At 44.4% G+C, this 23,200-nt stretch overlaps 1 protein-coding gene across 1 annotated transcript in view; it reads left to right on the forward strand.

Moving 5' to 3' along the window:
• parga (poly (ADP-ribose) glycohydrolase a) overlaps window positions 1-17,857 on the forward strand; it is a 41,253-nt gene extending 23,396 nt beyond the window's left edge. The window contains exons 15-19 of the mRNA XM_079559912.1: window positions 9,017-9,095; window positions 9,229-9,337; window positions 11,233-11,338; window positions 14,019-14,147; window positions 17,547-17,857. Of these exons, the coding sequence (XP_079416038.1) occupies window positions 9,017-9,095; window positions 9,229-9,337; window positions 11,233-11,338; window positions 14,019-14,147; window positions 17,547-17,731 (608 nt within the window). The 3' untranslated portion in view covers window positions 17,732-17,857. The remainder of the gene's footprint in view (window positions 1-9,016; window positions 9,096-9,228; window positions 9,338-11,232; window positions 11,339-14,018; window positions 14,148-17,546) is intronic.
• The last annotated feature ends 5,343 nt before the right edge of the window (window positions 17,858-23,200 follow it).

Genomic DNA, 23,200 nt, shown 5'->3' on the forward strand with positions numbered 1-23,200 from the left:
CCTACAACGCCTGGGCATGCTCCTGATGAGACCACGGATGTCCTCCTGAGGGATCTCCTCCCAGACCTGGATTAGAGCATCAGTCAGCTCCTGGACAGTCTGTGGTGCGACGTGGCGTTGATGGATGGACCGAGACATGATGTCCCAGATGTGCTCTATTGGATTTAAGTCTGGGGAACGGGCAGGCCAGTCCATAACATCAATACCTTCATCATGCAGGAACTGCTGACACACTCTTGCCACATGTGGCCTGGCATTATCAGGCATCAGAAGGAACCCAGGGCCCACAGCACCAGGATCTCATCCTGGTACCCAATGCCAGTCAGGGAACCTCTGGCTCGCACATGGAGGGCTGTGCGGCCCTCCAATGAAATGCCTCCCCAGACCATCACTGACCCACCACCAAACCGGTCATGCTGGATGATGTTGCAGCAGCAGAACGTTCTCCAGGGCGTCTCCAGACTCTGTCACGTCTGTCACATGTGCTCAGGGTGAACCTGCTCTCATCCGTGAAGAGCACAGGGCACCATTGGCCAATCTGCCAATCACTGTGTTCTCGGGCAAATGCCAATCGGGCTGCACGGTGTTGGGCAGTAAGCACCGGCCCAACTTGTGGACGTCGGGCCCTCATACCCCCCTCATGGAGTCGGTTTCTGACCGTTTGAGGACCAACATGCACATTTGTGGCCCTCTGGAGGTCATTTTGTCGGGCTCGGGCAGTGCTTCTCCTGTTTCTCCGTGCACAAATGAGCAGATAGCGGTCCTGCTGCTGGGTTGTTGGCCTCGGTCGCCCCCCCCCCCAGGTCTCCTGGTGTACTGGCCTGTCTCCTGGTATCTCCTCCATGCTCTGGACACTGCGCTGGGAAACACAGCAAACCTTAATGCCACAGCACGAATGGACGTGCCATTTTGGATGAGCATCACTCCCTGAGCAACGTCTGTGGGTTGTAGATGCTCCTCATGATACCTCTAGTGGTGAGAACACTGGACAAATGCAAAAGTATTCCAAAAATACGGTACAAAGGATGAAGACAGGGAAATGGTCTGTGGTCACCACCTGCAAAACCATTCCTCTTTGGGAGTGATCTTGCTAATTGCCTCTCATTTCCACCTGTTGTCTGTTTAATTTCCACAACACCAAGTGAAATTGATTCACAATAAGCGTGGCTTCCTAACTGGACAGTCTGATATCCCAGAAATTTGACTGACTTGGAGCTACATTGTGTTTTTTGAGTGTGCCCTAAGTTTTTGTGAGCAGTGTATATTAGTTAAAGGTCCAATGTTTGGCTTTTTGGATTTTGTTAAATGACTTGAATGCATGTCGAGAAAAGATCCATAGTTGTACAAACGTATTTATACATAACACCAGCAGAGGGCGCACTACGGTACTTTTGCTGAGCTGCAGCGCTAAAACAAGTCAACTTTGGAAATGATTAGCTACCAGAAAATATACTAATCCAAGGAAGAGGATTTGACCAATAGCCGCTCCAGAATAAATGCAGTGAAGACGCTTTGGTGCTACATTTATGGGCTGAGCGTGGAAGAAGATGGATTAAAATGCAGGATTATAGAAAGACGCACGAATTAAACGAAACACCTCCAGGTATGTTTTAAGTGAGAATGTAACATGCTTAAAACCTAGAGGAAAAAGTTGCTTTTGGGTGATACAGATGCTTGAAAACACTTTAAAAATATTAATAGGCTGAAACTAAAGTCAAACCAATGTCAATACCAAGAGCTTCAATGGACTTTAAATTAAACTTTTGTTACCAATATGTTTTTGCTTTTAAATCTAGTTTGTCAAGCTCCTACCTCTATATTATTGTCATGTAGCCATTCTTGTGACATTTACAAATCAAATCAGACAAAATTCACTTCTTTATTCAATCTGTTAGGAACTTTATTTGCTGAAAAAAACCCTACAGACATATGTCATCATCATGTCGAACGCCATAATCAAAAGATAAAACATATTTTTGTGTGCAGCTACACACTTTTCTGTTCATGTTATGACATTAATTTCAACAGCAGCTAAGGTAATGCCGGTGATAAGTGCTCTAATATACAGTAATTTTGCCAAATCACAAAGCTCATTTATTTTCACAGATTGCAAAAATGCTTTCAGGTAATTAAAGAAAAAATCCCATTAAAAGCCAAACAAACAAAAAAGGTAAGAATTTCCCTTGGAGGTGATGTTGCTGTGCGTCCAGTGGAGCTCGCCCCGCTGTGATCTCTTTGACTTATTTTCCCGGCCTTTATTAAGCCCTGTGTGCGTTTATTGTGCTCGGTTCATTTTTACCCCGTCTTTCCATCCGGTCTGAAGGTAAATCTATCGCATCGACTCACATGGGACTGCCCAGTTATCCTTCATTTCTCTCTCGCAAAATTGCTCTATTTTTCAACATCCGACTCACTGGTTTTTATCTGCGGCTCCTACAGGTTTTGGCTAAGATGTTGCTTACATTCGGGTTGGAATAGTTTTATTTGCAATATGACTTCAATCAATAGTGTCATAACTCTCAACCAAACTGAGCAATATATATTAAGCTTGATTACCCGAGTGGATTAATCGGCCCTTTCCCTGTGATGACAAAGTTATAACTTACCTCTCCTCGACTGAACCGACTTTACCGTAAAACCGGATCTAATTTATGACTCCAAGTCTGAACGTTTCATGACAAGTATTGACGACAAGTAACAAAACGTTCATGCATCCTTATTTACTGTTGTGATTTAATCCTCCGTGTTTATTATCATCTGCGTGATTTTGCCATACTTTTTGGGGTTTCATCTTTAAAGGTGCACTATGCGACTTTTTATGCCAAAAACAAATTCATATTAGCGCGTATTTGACCTTTCAGTGACACAGTGGCTGTATGGGTGGTTAGCTTAGCGCCTTTACTTTCCATCCCGGTGGCCTCTGTGATGCTTCAGGATCAATCTTATTTCAGGTTTTCTGAATGAATGTATACATAACCATGGAGACGGTTATGTAGAACAACTGCCTCTCGCGCAGCCGCAGCCACAGGTCGTGACGACGACAAAGCTCACGGCCCGTCAACTTCTCGCGCAGCCGCAGCCACAGGTCGTGACGACGACAACAACGCACGCGGCCCGTCAACCTCTCGTGCAGCCACAGGTTGTGACAGCCACAGGTCGTGACGACGACAAAGCTCGCGGCCCGTCAACCTCTCGTGTAGCCACAGGCACAGGCCGTGACGACAACGCTCGCGGCCCGTCAACCTCTCGCGCAGCCGCAGCCACAGGTCGTGACGACGACAACGCACGCGGCCCGTCAACCTCTCGTGCAGCCACAGGTCGTGACAGCCACAGGTCGTGAACGAGGACAACGCTCACGGCCCGTCAACCTCTCGCGCAGCCGCAGGTCGTGACAGCCACAGGTCGTGACGACGACAAAGCTCGCGGCCCGTCAACCTCTCGCGCAGCCACAGGCACAGGTCGTGACGACAACGCTCGCGGCCCGTCAACCTCTCGCGCAGCCACAGGTCGTGACGACGACAAAGCTCGCGGCCCGTCAACCTCACGCGCAGCCGCAGCCACAGGTCGTGACGACAACGCTCGCGGCCCGTCAACCTCTCGCGCAGCCACAGGTCGTGACGACGACAACGCACGCGGCCCGTCAACCTCTCGTGCAGCCGCAGCCACAGGTCGTGACGACAACGCTCGCGGCCCGTCAACCTCTCGCGCAGCCACAGGTCATGACGACGACAACGCACGCGGCCCGTCAACCTCACGCGCAGCCGCAGCCACAGGTCGTGACGACGACAACGCACGCGGCCCGTCAACCTCTCGTGCAGCCGCAGCCACAGGTCGTGACGACAACGCTCGCGGCCCGTCAACCTCTCGCGCAGCCACAGGTCGTGACGACGACAACGCTCATGGCCTGTCAACCTCTCGCGCAGCCGCAGCCACGGGTCGTGACAGCCACAGGTCGTGACGACAACGCTCGCGGCCCGTCAACCTCTCGCGCAGCCACAGGTCGTGACAGCCACAGGTCGTGACGACGACAACGCTCACGGCCCGTCAACCTCTCGCGCAGCCACAGGTCGTGACAGACACAGGTCGTGACGACGACAACGCTCACGGCCGTCAACCTCTCGCGCAGCCGCAGGTCGTGACAGCCACAGGTCGTGAACAAGGACAACGCTCACGGCTCGTCAACTTATCGCCCAGCCACAGGTTGTGACAGCCACAGGTCGTGACGACGACAAAGCTCGCGGCCCGTCAACCTCTCGCGCAGCCACAGGCACAGGTCGTGACGACAACGCTCGCGGCCCGTCAACCTCTCGTGCAGCCACAGGTCGTGACGACGACAAAGCTCGCGGCCCGTCAACCTCACGCGCAGCCGCAGCCACAGGTCGTGACGACAACGCTCGCGGCCCGTCAACCTCTCGCGCAGCCACAGGTCGTGACGACGACAACGCACGCGGCCCGTCAACCTCTCGTGCAGCCGCAGCCACAGGTCGTGACGACAACGCTCGCGGCCCGTCAACCTCTCGCGCAGCCACAGGTCATGACGACGACAACGCACGCGGCCCGTCAACCTCACACGCAGCCGCAGCCACAGGTCGTGACGACGACAACGCACGCGGCCCGTCAACCTCTCGTGCAGCCGCAGCCACAGGTCGTGACGACAACGCTCGCGGCCCGTCAACCTCTCGCGCAGCCACAGGTCGTGACGACGACAACGCTCATGGCCTGTCAACCTCTCGCGCAGCCGCAGCCACGGGTCGTGACAGCCACAGGTCGTGACGACAACGCTCGCGGCCCGTCAACCTCTCGCGCAGCCACAGGTCGTGACAGCCACAGGTCGTGACGACGACAACGCTCACGGCCCGTCAACCTCTCGCGCAGCCACAGGTCGTGACAGACACAGGTCGTGACGACGACAACGCTCACGGCCGTCAACCTCTCGCGCAGCCGCAGGTCGTGACAGCCACAGGTCGTGAACAAGGACAACGCTCACGGCTCGTCAACTTATCGCCCAGCCACAGGTTGTGACAGCCACAGGTCGTGACGACGACAAAGCTCGCGGCCCGTCAACCTCTCGCGCAGCCACAGGCACAGGTCGTGACGACAACGCTCGCGGCCCGTCAACCTCTCGTGCAGCCACAGGTCGTGACGACGACAAAGCTCGCGGCCCGTCAACCTCACGCGCAGCCGCAGCCACAGGTCGTGACGACAACGCTCGCGGCCCGTCAACCTCTCGCGCAGCCACAGGTCGTGACGACGACAACGCACGCGGCCCGTCAACCTCTCGTGCAGCCGCAGCCACAGGTCGTGACGACAACGCTCGCGGCCCGTCAACCTCTCGCGCAGCCACAGGTCATGACGACGACAACGCACGCGGCCCGTCAACCTCACACGCAGCCGCAGCCACAGGTCGTGACGACGACAACGCACGCGGCCCGTCAACCTCTCGTGCAGCCGCAGCCACAGGTCGTGACGACAACGCTCGCGGCCCGTCAACCTCTCGCGCAGCCACAGGTCGTGACGACGACAACGCTCATGGCCTGTCAACCTCTCGCGCAGCCGCAGCCACGGGTCGTGACAGCCACAGGTCGTGACGACAACGCTCGCGGCCCGTCAACCTCTCGCGCAGCCAGAGGTCGTGACGACGACAACGCTCATGGCCTGTCAACCTCTCGCGCAGCCGCAGCCACGGGTCGTGACAGCCACAGGTTGTGATGACGACAACGCTCGCGGCCCTTCAACCTCTCGCGCAGCTGCAGCCACAGGTCGTGACGAGGACAGAAGTCAGTGTTCTACGAAATGCGCACATAAAAACACACCATCTGCAATTTGATCAGACTACGTCTTGTTGAGCGGGCATCTGCAAGACAGCACAAAGCAGGGAGCTTGTAGCATCAGCAAGTTTTTATCAGTAGTTGGTGGGTACTGGTAATAATTAACATTCAACTATTGGAAGAAAAGATTTGTAGTTAACGTATCATGCAATTTGTTACTTTTATTTTTAGCTTTTGACCATGTTCCTCATCAAAAGCTAGCCTGGCTATTGCCAAGGGACCACCAATTCATTTCTCGTAGGAGAGGTGTGGTTTACGATCGTCCATAGCCGTTTATTGGGCGCTATGAATGTCTATCATTATGTGTCAGCACGTAGCCATAGCCAATCGTGTCAACGTGTCCGGTAACGTATGATGTACCCGCTGTAAACTTTCGAGCTTAACTATTTAGAACACGGTCTGAAGCTTGATCGAAAGATGGTGTAGCATCTACTGTCATGTTGGATCCATAAATAATTTTTTTTATAAATCTGTAAACAAACTACAAGCTTCCATATGTCAAATATGGATTGATTGATTTTATTGATTGATTGATTGATTGATTAAAATAGTGCGTCAACGTCTTGCCATCCCTCCTCATTCTGTGATTGGTCCCCAAATCCATACGAAGATTTCGGCCATGGTTTGTGCTTGAATCATTTGAAACTGCACAGTAGCATAGGTACTTCCAGGCTAATCAAAAACATACTTGGAGTATACATTTGCTTTATTGATGCAGTTTCAGTTACCCTGTTCACTTTGGGTATTTCTTCTCCTTCTCCTGAAGTGCTCTGATCTATACTACCCGGATTTTGTACACAAAACTATCTTCAGCATTTAAAAGCCAATAATCCATCACTGAACCCGTTTTGAGCAGATCTGCCCTCAAAGTGAGTCAAAGTTGCTAGCGTGTGCCGTTAGCTGAAAATGAAATTGTGTCATTCCCACTACATGCTGCAGAGGGCACTCCAGGTCAATTTGAAATCCTGACCAGCCAAATTTCTTACTCCATACTTTTCTTTATGTAGAAATTATTTAGTTTTAGAATGTAAAATGTCAATGCTGAGGCACCCCACATTTTTTTAAATACATTTACCCTTTACCCTTTACAATGCTTATTTTATGACGTTTTGTCAAGTATTGCTAAAGAGCTTTCCAGGAAATCTTTAGTTTTTCTCCACACATATTCATTCAAAAATATTGACCTGCTTGGTATCCACGTGTAGCACGAAAGGTGCCATAGATGACTCTGTAATCCAAACATGGCAGCGAATTGATATCTCTAAATATATACCCCCCCTTCATCTGCAGCGTCTCGCCTTAAAGATGGCAGACGGACAGTGAGACAACTTAACCTTCCCCCCTCCTGATTTGTATGGCGCCATGTTGTCTCCTCAGGAACACACAAGTCACCTTCAGCCACTTGGCCGCTCCTCTGTCTCCGCCCTCCCACACACCCACCCCTCTGTCTCCCCTCCCACCGCCTCCCCACCACTTAACTTTATTACATTTGGACAGAAAGGAATTTATAACCCAAGTAAGGTCAGCGGTCCCTTAATGGAATGGACCAGTTACGGCGTGGATTTATTAAAACACTGCGCAATATTCCCGGCACGCATTTTCTCTTTCTTTTAAAAGTCTATTTGAGAGATCTGTCTAGTACAAGCTTTTCTTTTCTTTTTTCTCCTCCTAATTTTTTCATCATATTTCTTTCTATTCAAAGGTGTCGCCGCACTTTTTAACCAAGCGACCAGACATTTATAGCGGTTATAGCGTCATTTCGCGATGGAAACCTCGATGACGTTATGGGGCAGAGGCAGGGGCAGGATATAATGCGATGGGGGTGAAGGAGGAATTGGGTGGCCATGATTAAAAGAGAGAGCTAAGTATTCTGTTTTGCTAACGTTAGGAGTCGCTCGTCCCCATGAAGTCCTTGATTGGGAGGGTATTAGCAACAACGTTTCTGTTTCCATGAAGGTTGGCCGATAAAAGTGAAAGATTATTTTATGGAGTAAAGATTTGTTAAATCTGCTGATGAAAAAAAGCTATTATTTAGTCTTTTCATTTATCATCTGTAAAAATGAGTCATATCCGTATAAGCATATTGCATTTGCAGACCTGGAGTCAGAATGGGTTTCTTCTACTTCTGGGATATTTCTGAATATGGCATTTAATTTCAAATCGTACATTTGGCTTTATTCATTTTGGATGATATTATGTCTTATTTCAATTTGTCAGTGGAATTCCTTGTTGTGTCGAGTTACGCAGCACAAACACTGGAGAGAGACCAGAAGTTTGGACATACAGTAAAAATCAGTGTAAAATTGCCAGAATGTGTATGTATTGAAGTATATTTGCAAGTGTTTGCAGGTCATTGCAACCATTGTTTCCAGACATTCCCCGGATATCCTCCCATGTTTGTGGCTGTTCAAAGCCGATAACGAACTAGATAAATACTGCCGCTAACTAGGGCCATGACGTTTGCCAGGAGTTTCATGAGCTGTCGTTGCTGGGCATCGTCACAAATAATATGTGTTTAGTTGCTCTTAGCAGAGCCTTTAGATTTCAGCTGGGGGTGGATTTGTTATTGGCACTGCGCTGGTAGCACACGGGACATCCCGGCTTAAAAGTACTGGTATCAAAAGCAAATCTAATCCTACCCAACATTGTAACGTCGTAAAAGGCTTTAAAAAGTTGATTTTGCATAATAGTCCCACTTTTGATATCTCTGGTGTTCAAATTTCAGATCCATAAAAGCTATTTTTAGCCCTTGAAACTTATAACTAGTTCATTTTTCAAGGACATACTAGTTGACTCCTCCCAGCACCAGCCCAGTCAGTGCGATGCGATGTAGCTGTTCAATAGCAACTGAAACAAAACACACATCAAATATCTGGAGCATTGTAAAGTATAGGAGCTTTTATTGCTTCAAGTATTTGTCCTAAAGGTTGGGTTCTCCCATGGAACCATTTCTGCGTATCACCCCCAAAAGGCTTTTCATTTCAATCCCCTAAGCGGATTACTCAATCAATGCCTTTTATTTATGACAATCCAATAACGCAGCAGTACAAGCGCGAGTAGCAGAATACTCCAAATTGAATCAGGAAAGTAAAGCGATTATCAAGATTCGGACTCGCTGTGCGCTGAGACGGCCACATTCACTTCCCTAATGGCTTTTTAACAAAGGTTTGTGTTTCGTGTTTTCGCAGGTACGGAGCAGTATAGCAAATATTCCGGTTACGCCGAGAGTTACAAGTGGGTGGAAAGCTACACAGATGAGACCCCGAGGTAATTACTCATAGGAAGTATTTATTCCTGATATGTTGAAGTCACTGTAGAAAAGAAAAGTTTCTCCATCTTTCTATCCAGTTAACTGTCAAGTGAAATCATATTACTCCATTAACCCTTTTCGTCCTCTCAGGGATGACTGGCAGAGGCGGTGCACTGAAATAGTGGCGATCGATGCGTGCAAATACAGGCATTTCTTAGAGCAGTTCCTTCCGGAGAAGATCACCAGAGAGCTTAATAAGGTGAGAGCAATGTGCAAAGGAAACTACGCCGGACAGAGCTTTGACTTATGCCAAGGTAAGGATGGAGAGAGTGAATACAAGAACAAAGGAAGTCAATCAAATGTGTCAGTAAGTCCTCACACTCCCTTATTTACTCAGCACTAACGTGTCTGTTTTATTATTCGGCTTCCTGCTATAGCATACTGTACTTACCTGCCACGCATCCACGTCTCCACACGCCACACCGACACTAATGGGAGCTTAGTATCTGAAAACCGTACTGAGCCGTAAAGGGAAAGCGTGCTAATTTGGCGCTGTCAGAAAGAGGCAGGGGCATTTTTAATGGTGTGAGTTCTAGCATTTAAAGCTAATTAAATTGGATCGCTACTGTATTGTAGCAGAGGTCACTTTATTATGACAAGATTGTCCACCTCACTTTGCAGCTTTGTTTAATTATGATCAACAGACCACAGCAAAGTTGTTTTGAGGTACTTACGCGGTCAAATGTTTGTTTGCATTAATGTCAATTTATTTTCTTTAAGCGATATGATCTACCATCTAGGGCTGCAACTAATGATTAATTTGGTAATCAATTATGGATATTAATGGTAATCAAATAGAGCCTTTTTTTTTTTTTTTTACTATTTATCGATGAATCTCTTTGCTGTGAAAAATGTATGACCATGTTTAAACTTTTTGCCACATGAAGCTAAAGTGGACATGCTGATGGAGTTACTTAAAGTGAATGTTTGTTCTGCTAATTCTGCTTTCTGATTGGATGAGACACCGACAGATGAAATTTACCATGTACAAAACATTACATACCCTAACTTTGATAGTTTTTCATTAAAAATACTGCATTTACATGTCATTTTCTCTATTTGAGTCTGTGTTTATCAGAAAACCATTAATGAATTACTAAAATAGTTGTCAAATATTTCAATCGATTAGTTATAGATGAATCGATCAGTTGTTACTACCATCTATATTACCACCTTTACTTCCACCAGAATATAGCAGTGTAACTAGGCCTGTCACGATAACGAATTTGAAGTTCGATATATTGAGGCAGGAAAGTATCGCGATAAACGATATTATTGACTCTAACGATACTGGACACTGTCAACTCTCAGGCATAAAAATGACAGTAAAGCTTTGTTCAAAATGTGCATAATCATATAGTACCACACAAGCTGGAATTAACATGAAATATAATGAAACTCAATTTGCTTCAGTTAGGAAATCTAAGTTTTACAAAGAAAGAAAAGAGGGGAAATGCTAATAACGATAAACATCGAGCCCAAAAATATATCGTTTATCAGTGATTTATTGAACGATAAGTCGATATAGTAATTATCGTGACAGCCCTATAACAAACGTCCCCTTAAAATAAGGTGAAAAACCCCACCTGAATGATCAAAAATTGGATATTAAGATGTTCAAATGTGTCCGTTTCGTCACCTGGAAGTTGAGCGCAATTTCTCATCGTGTTAGCTTGTCATGCTACATCAGGATTAGAGGGTTTGCTGTGTGCACCTTTTAACATTTATGTTCTAAACAGAACCCTTAAGAATCTGGACAAAACACATGAGAGCAAATATGGGATGATGGGATTACGTTTAGCAAGAGATTGAAATATGAGGAAAGCAAGAACTGTACAGTAAAAAGCTCTACAAAGTTTATATTGCACGATACCCCCCGCTTTGAAACACATGAACTACATTGCTATTGCCTTTCCTCGAGTACGTCACTTCTGAAACTCCCCGTTATAATAATATCCTCCTCCGTACAGTGAGATCAACTCTGGGTGAACTGAATAATGCACCATGTTTTGATGTCGCGCACAGGTCAGTCTTCTTCTTCTGCCAATCTCATTAACATACCGTGTTTCTGCTTACTTCCTGTGTGTCCTCCAGGCATACTGTGGGTTCTTCCGTCCCCACGCCAACCGGCAGCATCTCTCTGCGGTCGCTACGGGCAACTGGGGCTGCGGCGCTTTCGGCGGAGACACCAGGCTAAAAGGTAACCGCTTTTTTCTGCAGGTAATCAATCGCCTGGCTTCATAGTAAGACGGCCCCAGGTTTGATTCCCAGGCTGTCTGTTGGGTCACCTTTAAAGTGAATGTGTAAATAATATACATATTCAACTTCTATTTGTTCTGTGAATTTATATTGAAACCAGTGTTTTACAAATATTTTTTACATCAATGGGCTGGACTCATATTGAGCTATGTAAAAAAAATCGAAAGCTTTTCAGTGTCATTCAACATACATAAATCATCCATCGTCTCTTCCAAACTTGTGGAGACAATGGAGAGCTCACGTGGTTCCTTTCGGAACTCATCTGCACAATAACAGGTGGCAAACCCCCTCGCTGTCTTCCTCTATGTCTGCGGTGTTTGCTGCACACCGGGACGGGAGCAGGAGGATGCCCTCCCGAGCCTGTAACGTGGCTTCAGGTGCAAAATAAATGCGATTAATTCTCTCAGCGCTGAAATATGATGGATGGACAAAGCGAAGAGCAGGCTAAATTGATCAAAAAACAACCTTAAACGAATCACCGTGGACCCAGCTCTGCCGCTCTCAGAGCAGCTTCAACCACAGCGAAACTTCTGGTTCCAACCTCTGGTACATTGTGTACCTGTACCTGGTACACAATGCACAAATATTTCTGTTGAAATATTTGACGGCGCACAGAGAAGTCCTACATTTCCATTGCACTGATGCCGCGTTCAACTGCGCTTTGTAAGAACATGGACACCTGCGGTTTCTAGACCTGTGGCCCCTATACTAGTGGTTCTCAACGTGGGGGGCGCCCCAACCTGGGATTGCAGGGATGTGCCTTGCAAAATGCTATTCTAAAATCATCAAATATGACTGAGTATGGACTACAGGTGCATACGAGCAATTGCTCTTATTGTTTACTTCCGCAATTTTTGGGTTGGCCGCAGACCAACTACAGCACGCGCAGGGGGGGCTTCAAGGAAAAAAGTTTTGACCCACTGGCCTATCTATAATATAAAACGCAATCGCGAGTAGGGCGGGGCTTAGCTCCATAAGGGCGCCGCCATGTTAATTTCCCAGAATTTCGCGGGCGGCCCCCACGTGACGGTCCCTCCGCTCGCGGGCATTGGCCAGGGGCCACCACGCGGTGCTGCTGTCCGAGGACAACCCGGCGTCACAACAACGCGAGTGCACGAGATCTGACTGCCGTGCGTGTGTGCGCATCCAAACAGGGCGATGTGTGTCATCGTCACTCACCGCTAAACTGCAGCTGTAGACGCTCGGCACCGGTACAGTGACATCCTCCAAAACAAATGACATCTGTGCGTCTTTGTTTAAGTTTCTCCTGCAGGTGACCGTGGCTGTGGTTCATTATAGATCCAATGCGCTGCGTAATGTATGTTATTTCATTTCAAAACCAACTTATTACTTTTTATATTGCACTTGCACTGTGATGGACCAAACCACGGGTCCTGCACCATGAACCGAACCGTGAGAGCTGAACCCCTAATATTTATCCAGAAATATTCCACTGTCTCTTGAATTCTATTCCCCGAGTTTAGCGAACATATTGTCGATGTAGTATATAAGAAAGGAGTACGAGTGCATCAAACACTCCAATTGCAGTTTGTTTGAAATTATTTTTAGCATTCATTCTTTTACACATTTGTAGTGGCCATAGTTTTTGAAATGGGTTGGGAACCACAGGTCTACTTACTGCGGGTCTACAGCTATACTGAGTGACGGGTTATAGGGACTATACTGGACATTTCTTTGTAATAACTCCATAATCTCAGAATATCAAATGTGGAGACTAGCGAGGCCCGGCCAAAGGCCACAATTCTTTTTAAATGTCATCGGTGCTGCTTATATTTAGGCACACTCAATAGTTCCAAAATTATGGTGTCCAGCACTGGAAAAACACAATTTTTACTATTGCCACCTTAGAACAAACTAAAAACCCGACTCAAAATGATTAATATGACTTCAGTGGTCCACCAAAACAGAGAAAATGTTGTCCAAAAAATGTTGGATGTGACTTCCTCCCAACTTACACTCTCTCCCTCTGTCACTCAGCCTTACCCTGCCTGCTGTATCGATCAGCTGACACAGGTTTATGTCCTCAAATAGCGCGATTGACTCGACGGTAAAATGTGCCATAAATCCTAACTGGTACTGGTCTCAATGGGCCTTTTAACACTTGAGTCTGGGTCGGAGGAACACCAACTTCTAAAACAACGTATTCCTTACCAGCCCTTTGGAGAGCCAGGAATCTCCGAGACCGAGGCTCCTAATGGGGGTCTTTACTGCATACGTCGAACTTGCCATGGGTTAACACTAGCTCATGAGCGACCTGCCGATTCGCCTTTGTTTTAGCCTGGCTATTTTTAGAACGCTATAACAATAACTTGGATGCCGGCGATGTAGCTCTGCTTACAACCCTTTTCCAAATGCTGCTTTGTTTCTCATTAATCTCAAGTCGATAGCCATTCTTGTAAATATTTAAAAGCTCTCAAACTAATTTACCAGGGATAAAAAAAAAAAAAACAGCACTGAGTGGCAGTGATGAGGCACAGCGACCAACGGCGGATTATTTACTCTTCAGATACAAATTGCACCTGTCACTAAAGCGCTGGCGTATTGGGTTTATTGACCAATTAGCAGCGGGGTTCGCTCATGCGCTTGTCTCTCTTCTCCAGCGCTCGTTCAGCTGATGGCAGCAGCGGAGGCCGGGAGAGACATGGCGTACTTTACATTCGGAGACGCACAGCTGATGAGGGACATCCACGAGATGCACAAGTTCCTCACGGAGAGGCGCGTCACCGTGGGTAAGAGGGAGACTTAACGGCCACAGTATTTCCTTTCTTTCCTTCTTACAGTTTTACCGATGAACCCTGGAGGTATTATATGTGACTAACCCAGCACGACGCATTCTAAATGGGAAACATGTAAATGACACGGTGTCGGGCAAAACACTTGAAGCACTGAACACAGAATGCAATAAATACATGATGCTAACCAATAGACACACATTTAAGTCAATGAGTCCAATTGATACAGACAGCATCTTTGGGAACGGCCACAAACGGTCATGTTCACGTGGGGGAACACAAACGGCCAAATAACATAAATAAGAGAGAATGCTGACGTTAGCGGCATGCTACATCATGCTAGCAGCTAGCTTCGAGCATACAATTTATAAAGATGATGTGATGTTCGATCCTAATGTATGTGGACAGTTAGCAAGCTGGCTAGTTCGGGAAACTTTTCAGCGCTCGTTAGCCTGCTCAATGTAAACATTGCATATCTCAAGAAGAGAGTAGAAACAAGCTCAGATGGCATTTGTCTGATTTCGAGTGCAATTTCTTTCTTCTACTTCTTCTCATTTTCTGTCTTTGGAATGTGTCAAATCATTGACATGGACCCAGTTTTGACCCGACTGTATTTGAGTGTGCTCAATAGTGTGACATCACACACAATAATAAGCTACTTCTGGGTCCAAACTGTTGAGAGCTACATAGATACACACAGCAAAGAACTGTATATGAATCTCCTGCTGAAATAACAACCTATAAAAGGCCAAGAAAACTGTTTTACTCCTAATTACTTCCTAGTTGAAAAAAGAAAAACACTACGCCATGGTTTTGAGGTACCATTCACCCAAATAGAATAAAAATACTTGCATTAATAAGCTGAATGCCCATCTCGACTGTGCATGCGTGTGTCAATCAGGCTCCTAATTTTGGCCCAAACACACCACTCTGCCATTGAAATGTGTGAGCGAGTTCAGGTAATGACATTTCTTGCAAACATTTATGTTTTCAATATCTTGAAATCGAGGGAAAAGTCAGGATTACAAATGAAGTAAATTTAGATGGCTTAGCCTATATGTGTGGTGGATCTCTCTGGTCACAATAATAATAAAAAAAGATTTAGCCTGCACAGTCGCCTTCAAGGGTCAGAAATGTTTTTTCCAACTACTTGAAGGACTGGTCACTTTTGAAGCATCTCTACATATGAACGGCCGTTCAGTTCTGTCCGTTTCTGTCTATCTCCGCACGTAGCCCTGGATGTAAAAATGGACTTTATGCTAATATTGTAACAAGCTCCACGGCAACGGCAAAAACGCTTTAAATCATCAACTTTCCAGCTGTTAAAACGGTCCAAATCATAGCATTCTTCGTTGCTTTACGCTAACTATCAATATTGTTTGGTTGCCAAAACAAATTCCATTACCCATAATGCAACGGGCGACCCGAGATGGGCATTCGGCTTATATAACTACAGGTGTTTTAGTTGGGAGTATTACTGATAATAATATGAATTTGGATGACGCCTCGGAAAAACAGCGGTGTCTGTGTCTCACTGATCGTTAGCACACATTTGCTACTGCTAGCTTGTTTATGTTTTGACTTTCGCAACAGCAATAGACCCCGGAATGTTCCGCACTGTGGCTTTAAGCTTATCTAATATTATGGCCACAGAGTGTTCGCCCTCCCACCACCCATTACCCCGGGGGGACTCCTAGCATTTCCTTTGTCGATTACTGTTCATCATTGTACGCAAAGGTTAACTTTGACCATAGATTGTGTATGAAGCTGCTTGACTTGAGCTGCTTGTTGCCTGTTTGGCGTCCCGCACATACTTCCCCTCATGGACGTTATTACCGGGACTGTCCGCATAAATAACAAGCCAGTCCATCTGTATGTTAAGTTATTCCACTTTATGGGCCATCTCTGTGTCTCAGCCCCATTCATTTAGGAGAGTGGATTACCGCCTCAGCTGACCCAAACCTCCTCCTCCCCATCCTCCTCCTCCACGCTCTCACTCGCTCTTTTTCATTTTTCTTCCACTGACATTTATTGAAGCCTTTCACAGAAATTCCCCTGCAGCCATCCATTTCCTAAAGTGGAGGTATACAGAGAAGACTCACGACTCGTGTGTAAAAGAGTGTAATTTATAAGCCCGCTAAAACACAACTCCTCTCGCTGGTTTGTTTGCCTTCTACATTTGAGCTCGTCTGACTATGGAGGGGCTAAGAGTCAAAATGGTGGGTTAGTGATAGCAATTCTACACAGAATTGTACAATTGTAATAGTTTGGTCAATTATATTATTAGGGTGAAAAAAAGTATTTTTTTTTAGCACCAACTGCAACTTGAAATTTCACAATTTTCACAAAAGCTGTAGTTACTTTAGTGTGTCCATAAACCTCAGCAGTTATAGGATTATAGTATAGTAAGTGTTTTCTCGCTTGTAATAATTGCAAAGTGGACACAATCTAAACTCTATCTAAACAACAGAGCTACATAAACGCCTAAAACTAATTTTAAAGGTGCACTATGTAACTTTTTATGAAAAAAAGTAGATATTTGTGCGTATTTGACCTTTCAGTGACCCAGCGGCTGCTTGGCACCTTTACTTACCATGTTGGTGGAGGACAGTCCAGGATCAATTGTTTTTTAGATTTCTGGTAGGTTTTTACAGATGCTAGAACCGTCTCCATGTTTACGTATACATTCCATTCAGACAACCTACGAGAAACCCGAAACAACCTGAAATAAAATTGATCTTGATGCATCATAGAAGCCACTGGGATGGAAAGTCATCGGGTCACTGTAGGAGCAAATACGCACTATAAACTTTTTTTTTTTATAGGTGCATAGTGCACCTTTAAAGCCACACTGCCTAACATTTCACCGAATAGATAGAATAAAATACATACTTTTATTTTTTGTACAGATATTTGTACAGATACGCCTCCAAAATTCACCAAATAAACCCTTGTGTTTGCTGTGAGCGGCTCAGCTCTCCTCAGACCTGACCAGACCTCAGAACTTTACTCGGAGCGGGACAAGGCATCCAAATATGAGATTCAAATAGGTTAGGTCCTCATCCAGAATCCATTCTTTGATTATCCACTGCAAAAATAGCATTTTCTGTGTCAAGCTGGTCATATTTTGAATCACTAACAGTATTATCCAAAATGTTCCACAGTGTGCCTTTAACATACACCTTTTTGCTGCCATTCAACACAAAATAAATTAATATGTTTTCCTTAAATAGGAAAAACATTTAGCCCTGGTCAAATTGAAGCACAACCCTTTTTTTCCTCTTATGTAGAGTATAGTAGTCGGTATATGTTGCCAGTATATATTAATTCTACGCTCTCGATGTTTCCTCATCACCTTCTCCCTTCCGCCATTTTGTTCCCTCCCTCCCCTCACAGGGCGCCTGTACCACCTCGTGAACCAGTACTCCAGCGTGGTGTGTAAGAACTGCCGCACCTCTCGCCCTGACGTCACTCTGTACAGCTTCATCTGCGAGAAGGTTTCCTCCCACCGGGGCGCAGCTGGGGGGATCCCAGACACCAAGGATCCAGCCCAGTCCTCGGCTACATCAGACTCTCATTAGCCCCACAAGGACTGCCCGCTCCAGAGCAACTCCAAAAGCCAGGTTCACAAACGGCAGAGTTGTGCTACAATCACAGTAAAGGAAGGCTGGTTTGCACTGAGTGGGACGGCACAGGGGAGATGGTTTAGTCAATGCATGTTTAAAATCCAACCATTCAATCATGTTTTTTTGCTCTTAATCCTATTATTTTATAAAACAGTAATCTTAGTAACCTGATCATTTTTCAAACTAACATTAATGCACTAAAGTGATTCAAGTGATTGTCAAAAGATTAAAAAACATTATGCCAATGTTTATATGAAGTGACCTTTCCCACATGCTTGGCCCTGCTTGGCTTTACCGAGACACCAAAACACAAACAGCAGCAGCAGCAATAGGGGCTACTTTAATGCTTGCCCTGGAGTTTTATCACCCTAAAAATAAAGCTAAGGAAAATAAATATTGATTTAAAACAGCTGCAACAAAATACACTGTAGTCTCACTTCCTGATTTTTATGCAATCTCAATGTAAGAAACCACAGCTCCCCTTTGCTGCACGGCTGTTTCAGTAAAGAGATGGGGGATAGTTTGTGTGGCTCATGCGGCTGTAATGAAGCTATGGGAAGTGTCTTTACGGGCTGATACAGGTCGTGCACCTTTTAAGCCAACAGTGCAACATAAAGTCGGGACACAAACCTGTTGCTGCACCGCTTCAGTGCAAACAAGTCTTTTTTTTTTTTTCCTCCAATCCCACAGACGCTCCCTTTAAGTTTGTGAGGCCAACACACAGACTACACACGTTTGCCTTTATCTCTGGTTGTAGGAGCCTTGTATTTATGTGGTGTCAAAGACTTGATAGCAATAGTAAATCCCGGTTGCTGTTTTAGACCTTTTAATGTAAACGTGGAGAAAAAAATTAATAGTTTCTACCAACTACAGATATCCAGATACGTACGGCCAAATACTGTATTAGTAATATGCATGGTGGTTCATTTTCCACTCTGGAACAAGACACGATGCGGGTTTTTCTGCCATACATCGCGTTTGCTGCTTTGTTTCGAAAGATTCATAATCACCATAACACTTAGATATACCGTACAGTTGTCTATGCATGGGTTTTATTCATGAACTACTCTCTATATGCTGCTCTTCTGTATCCTCTGGGATGTCCATATTTAAAGTGCATATGACCGGTGGGTTCCCAAACGCACTGAAGACCCAAGATGATCTCATACTTCATAATAGGTTACGTCCATGTTGTAGAATTCTATTTCAGTTGGAGGGCAGGTGCCAATACAGCTCTCTATGGGAGAGAAACATTTTTTCAAAGAAGTTTCCAAAAAGAAAATGTTTTTCTTGATCATTATTTGATAGTGATTGGATTCACAAACCTGCCATATTAACCTCAGGGCTGAAAGTCCTTTCTACTGGTCAACATCACACACATGTGCTGGAAGAGATTACTTTAAACTTTGTGACAGTTTTTGCTTCATGTGAATTGGCCCAGGAATTACAGAGAAATCTGCCATTAGAGGTCGATATATCGAGCCGATATTTTGGTATTTTACACGATCGGCTATTGGCCGATTTAGCACCGATAGCAGCCGATATCTCCGGGACTGCAAGTGATAGAGACTTCCCGTTTTCAATCTCCTAAAGTAATAAAATTAAATCAGCCAAAAATTTATATTTTTTACAGGATTATAGACCAGACATTTGGAAAAATCGGCCAAAAATATCGGTTGAGCATATCGGCATTGGCCTTAGAAAAACCCATATCGGTCGACCTCAATTTACCCGTATAAATTTTCAATTCTCAATTTTGAACCATAGGTTCTTTAGAACATGAACGCAACCTATAGAGGGACTGAGGTATTTCCTGAATATGGTCAATATTGAAAAATGTTTTTGGCTTGATAGTGTTACAAACACTTTTCACATTGGGATCCTGACTCTTTGCCAGGGATTTCTGGAGGCCTGAAAAGTTTGGGTGCCTTCTTTTGACCAAAGCATATTCAATAATAAGCTAATAATAATATTACTATTTTGACCTCTTTGTGTGCATTCCACTTCCTATTTGGACGTGAACACAGGAAATGAAACAAGAAACATTCCGTCACCGTGCAACTATACGGTACATAAGGGCCCTGAAAGAGTCAATTTTAGGATAATCAATTCCTAATATATGTGAATGTAATTTCAAACCGTTCTCAACTTTACTTCATAAAATACTTGGGCATCTGTCATATGCATTTCAAACATCAAGTGTCACCAAATCGACAACACATGCTAACACGCTAAACACAGTTATTCCACTCTATATTGACTGGAGGAAGAGATCATGATGAATTGCACGTAAATATTATTTTGTCATGTTTTTGTTTTTCTTCTAATTGATTTTGGGTTGTGTTCACGTGTTAATCGTTTAGGTATTGTTTGATAGTAATACTATTTAATGATTCATAAATCAAAGGGTGTATTATATTGCCTAAAACTGTACTTTTAGACTGTACCCTTTTTATTATAATTTCTTGATTAAAATATATCCTGCCAAAGTTGTATGCGCTTGTGTGTCCGCTGAACTGATTTACTCGTCCCGTTAAGACTTTCTGTGATATTTAGATGTAACCATTTATAGAACCAAATGGAAATGAACATGATTACCTCAAACATGCACCAAAATCTACAAAACTTTTAGATAATGGACAGAATGGGACCAGGAACAAGAATATGTGAATAACCCAGTTAGCACTTCTACCTGGAATCTGACCTACAAAATCCTGCGTTCACCTCCTGTAATTTAGCAATAGCTCGCGTACCTCTCCGACCAAATCAAATTCAGACTCCAAACATGATTTATTAGATGAATTATGGTGCCTAAATAAGTTGATGACGTGGGCTCCCATAAATGTGTGTAGGCTTGGCTGGGTTAAGTGGATTAGACATTATCTGCTCCTTTGTACCGCGCTGGCTTTGCCCAAACGAGCCGCCGCGGACTCAGGACGGCGGTAATTGGGTTTCCTCTGCCTATCTGTCGGGGCTGTCTTCTTGAGTCACCTGGACGGGAACTTTGATGAGGAGCTGTCCTGGAATAAAGCGGGATAATTGATGGTAAACACTCCTACCTTATTAAGTAGACAATGCTTGTTGTTGGCTGTTTTATTTTTCATCCTTAGACTTTGAATAACGCAGACACTGACCCAAAACACAAATTCTGAATGCTCAATAAACCCTACTGTCCTGAACTGCAAAATTAAGCAGGATTAAAATTAACAATTTCAATGGTCACAATTAGCAAACCATAAGTTTTAAGTAGTCTTTTCAAGTCATTAAAAAAAACCATACTGAATTCTTAGTTTGGAGAGTCATGGCTGCTTCCTGTTTGTTTTCTTCCTATAGAGAGTTAGCTGTGTATATATTTCTATGGTCTCGCAGAAATAAAGATATATTGAAACAGTACATGGCTGAAAACATGCCGCTGTTGGATAGTCACTTACAACTTGTTAAAAACTTTACAAAGGATGTAAATACTTCACCTGCAGAGGCTTCTGTGTTCATAACTGCGTTTTAGCCTTGTAGCTAAAGGCTAACGTTAATTTCACGCTAACAAATGTTAACATAGCACCACCATCTGAATGACATTTTATAGGAAGCACTCGGCTTGAAGTTTATTTAAGATTTCTTCTATATAAATAAAGATCTTCTTCTTCTGTATTTTTATTTTTAATTCTCGTTCAAATGTGGACAGGATGTAGTCTTTACCCTACACCGGCCAACAGGAAGTTAGCCAAAAACATGCTATTATTAGCAAAGTTTTTGTCCTATCTAAGCTAAGCATAAGAGCATAATCCTTTGCAACAAAAATATTGTGTCTGTGTGGAATTTTCTAATGTGTAAAACCTGCTAAGCATGAACATGTGATTCTTTTATGAGTGACCAGTTCATATTTCAGTTTTTTTCTCAATATAGCCTATTCAATTCTCCAGGATGCTCACTGGATTTGTTTTTTTAATCTATTCTGGAAAAGACATCAGACGAATGTTGGCCAGGGGGCAAGTAAGTAACCTCCAAATGTTCCTCTTTTTATAATGAATCGCTCACATATTATTAATTATGAGCCGCCTGCCTGTGTATTGAAATGTCACAAGGCATGCAGCCTTCAACGTGAAGTTTATATTAAGTCTCTATGCACCACTTTGTTGCTTTACTAGTAAAACATTACACTCTCAATTATTCTAAACAGGATCTAATTTCACACGCAGGCCGTAATGTTAGCCCAGCGGCACAAGCCTTTCCTTCAATGAAAACTATTAATAACGCGCCACAGAGCTACTGGTTTTCACTCCATCTCTGTCAGCCGCAAAGTCACGCCAAGTAAAATGCCATTCCACTTCATAATTGCCTGACCCTATGTTCTCAGGTCAGCCATTGAAGCAGCGACAAACACAGCAGAGGAAAAGCAAAGGTAATGGAACAGCCCTGTGTATAGTATTAATATGCTTTTTCGGTAAGGCATTCGTGTGAGTATATGAGTATGTGGATATTTTCTTAGGTCCTCCAATTAGCCGCCATAGATTTACACCAAGAAACCTTTCACAATTATTGTCATGGTCTCATTATGATCTTGTTTACATACCTAGGGCAATGCATACACTTGCTCTTCGCCATCCAGGAGTTTTAGAAATCCTATAGAGCCGGGATTGTGTCGTCCAAACCGCTAAGACTTCAGGCACATTGCAAAACAATCCAATGAAGATTATGAAATGTAAAATGCTGGATTCATCGTTCGCATAAAGATATTGGAGAACTGTAGCGTCAACCATCAGCCTTCCCGCTCTACCATTTGAGATAACTTAGAATTTTGACCACCAATGCTCACAACATTGATACCACTTCTTCCTTGTGTGCCAGCGAGTCTTCCTGATGATGATCTAAATGAGGAAGAGAGCCGGGATGGGGAGGGCTAAAGGGAATGAAGCTGGGGGCAGTGTACACCAATTATCCTATTGTTAACCCACTCATTGTAGAAGGCCATCCATCTGTGAACACTTGGCCTAATATTTCACTGTGAAGGCTCAATTAGCTAATGTAATTAATGAAGGGACGTGCAGTTTATATGATTTTGAATAATCACCTGTCATTTTGAGTGCTGTGTTGTTATAACAGATTATTTTTAATTACTGCAAGTCTAAGATTGATACATGTTAAATGTGTGAATCTAAAAGTAAGGAAATGATAGCCTCAAAATAATAAATACACTGACTAATTTGTCCTAAAGCTAAACTTGTTAGCTTGTTGGTTAGCGTAGCTTAAATTTTCCCAAAATACAACTCGGCAGTGTCACCTGACTCGCAGTGGGCGGGACCTGATGCTAAAGGCAGTTTTTGGTGACTTTGCTAGGGCTAACTTCTTCTCTAGGGTCACGCAGGTAAGCTAATTGCCACATTTCATTTTTTTGCTATTTGCCATTTGATAAACACATTATTGAAA

Source organism: Gobius niger (genome assembly GCF_951799975.1).
Source record: "Gobius niger genome assembly, chromosome: 7".
Taxonomy (NCBI): Eukaryota; Metazoa; Chordata; class Actinopteri; order Gobiiformes; family Gobiidae; genus Gobius; species Gobius niger.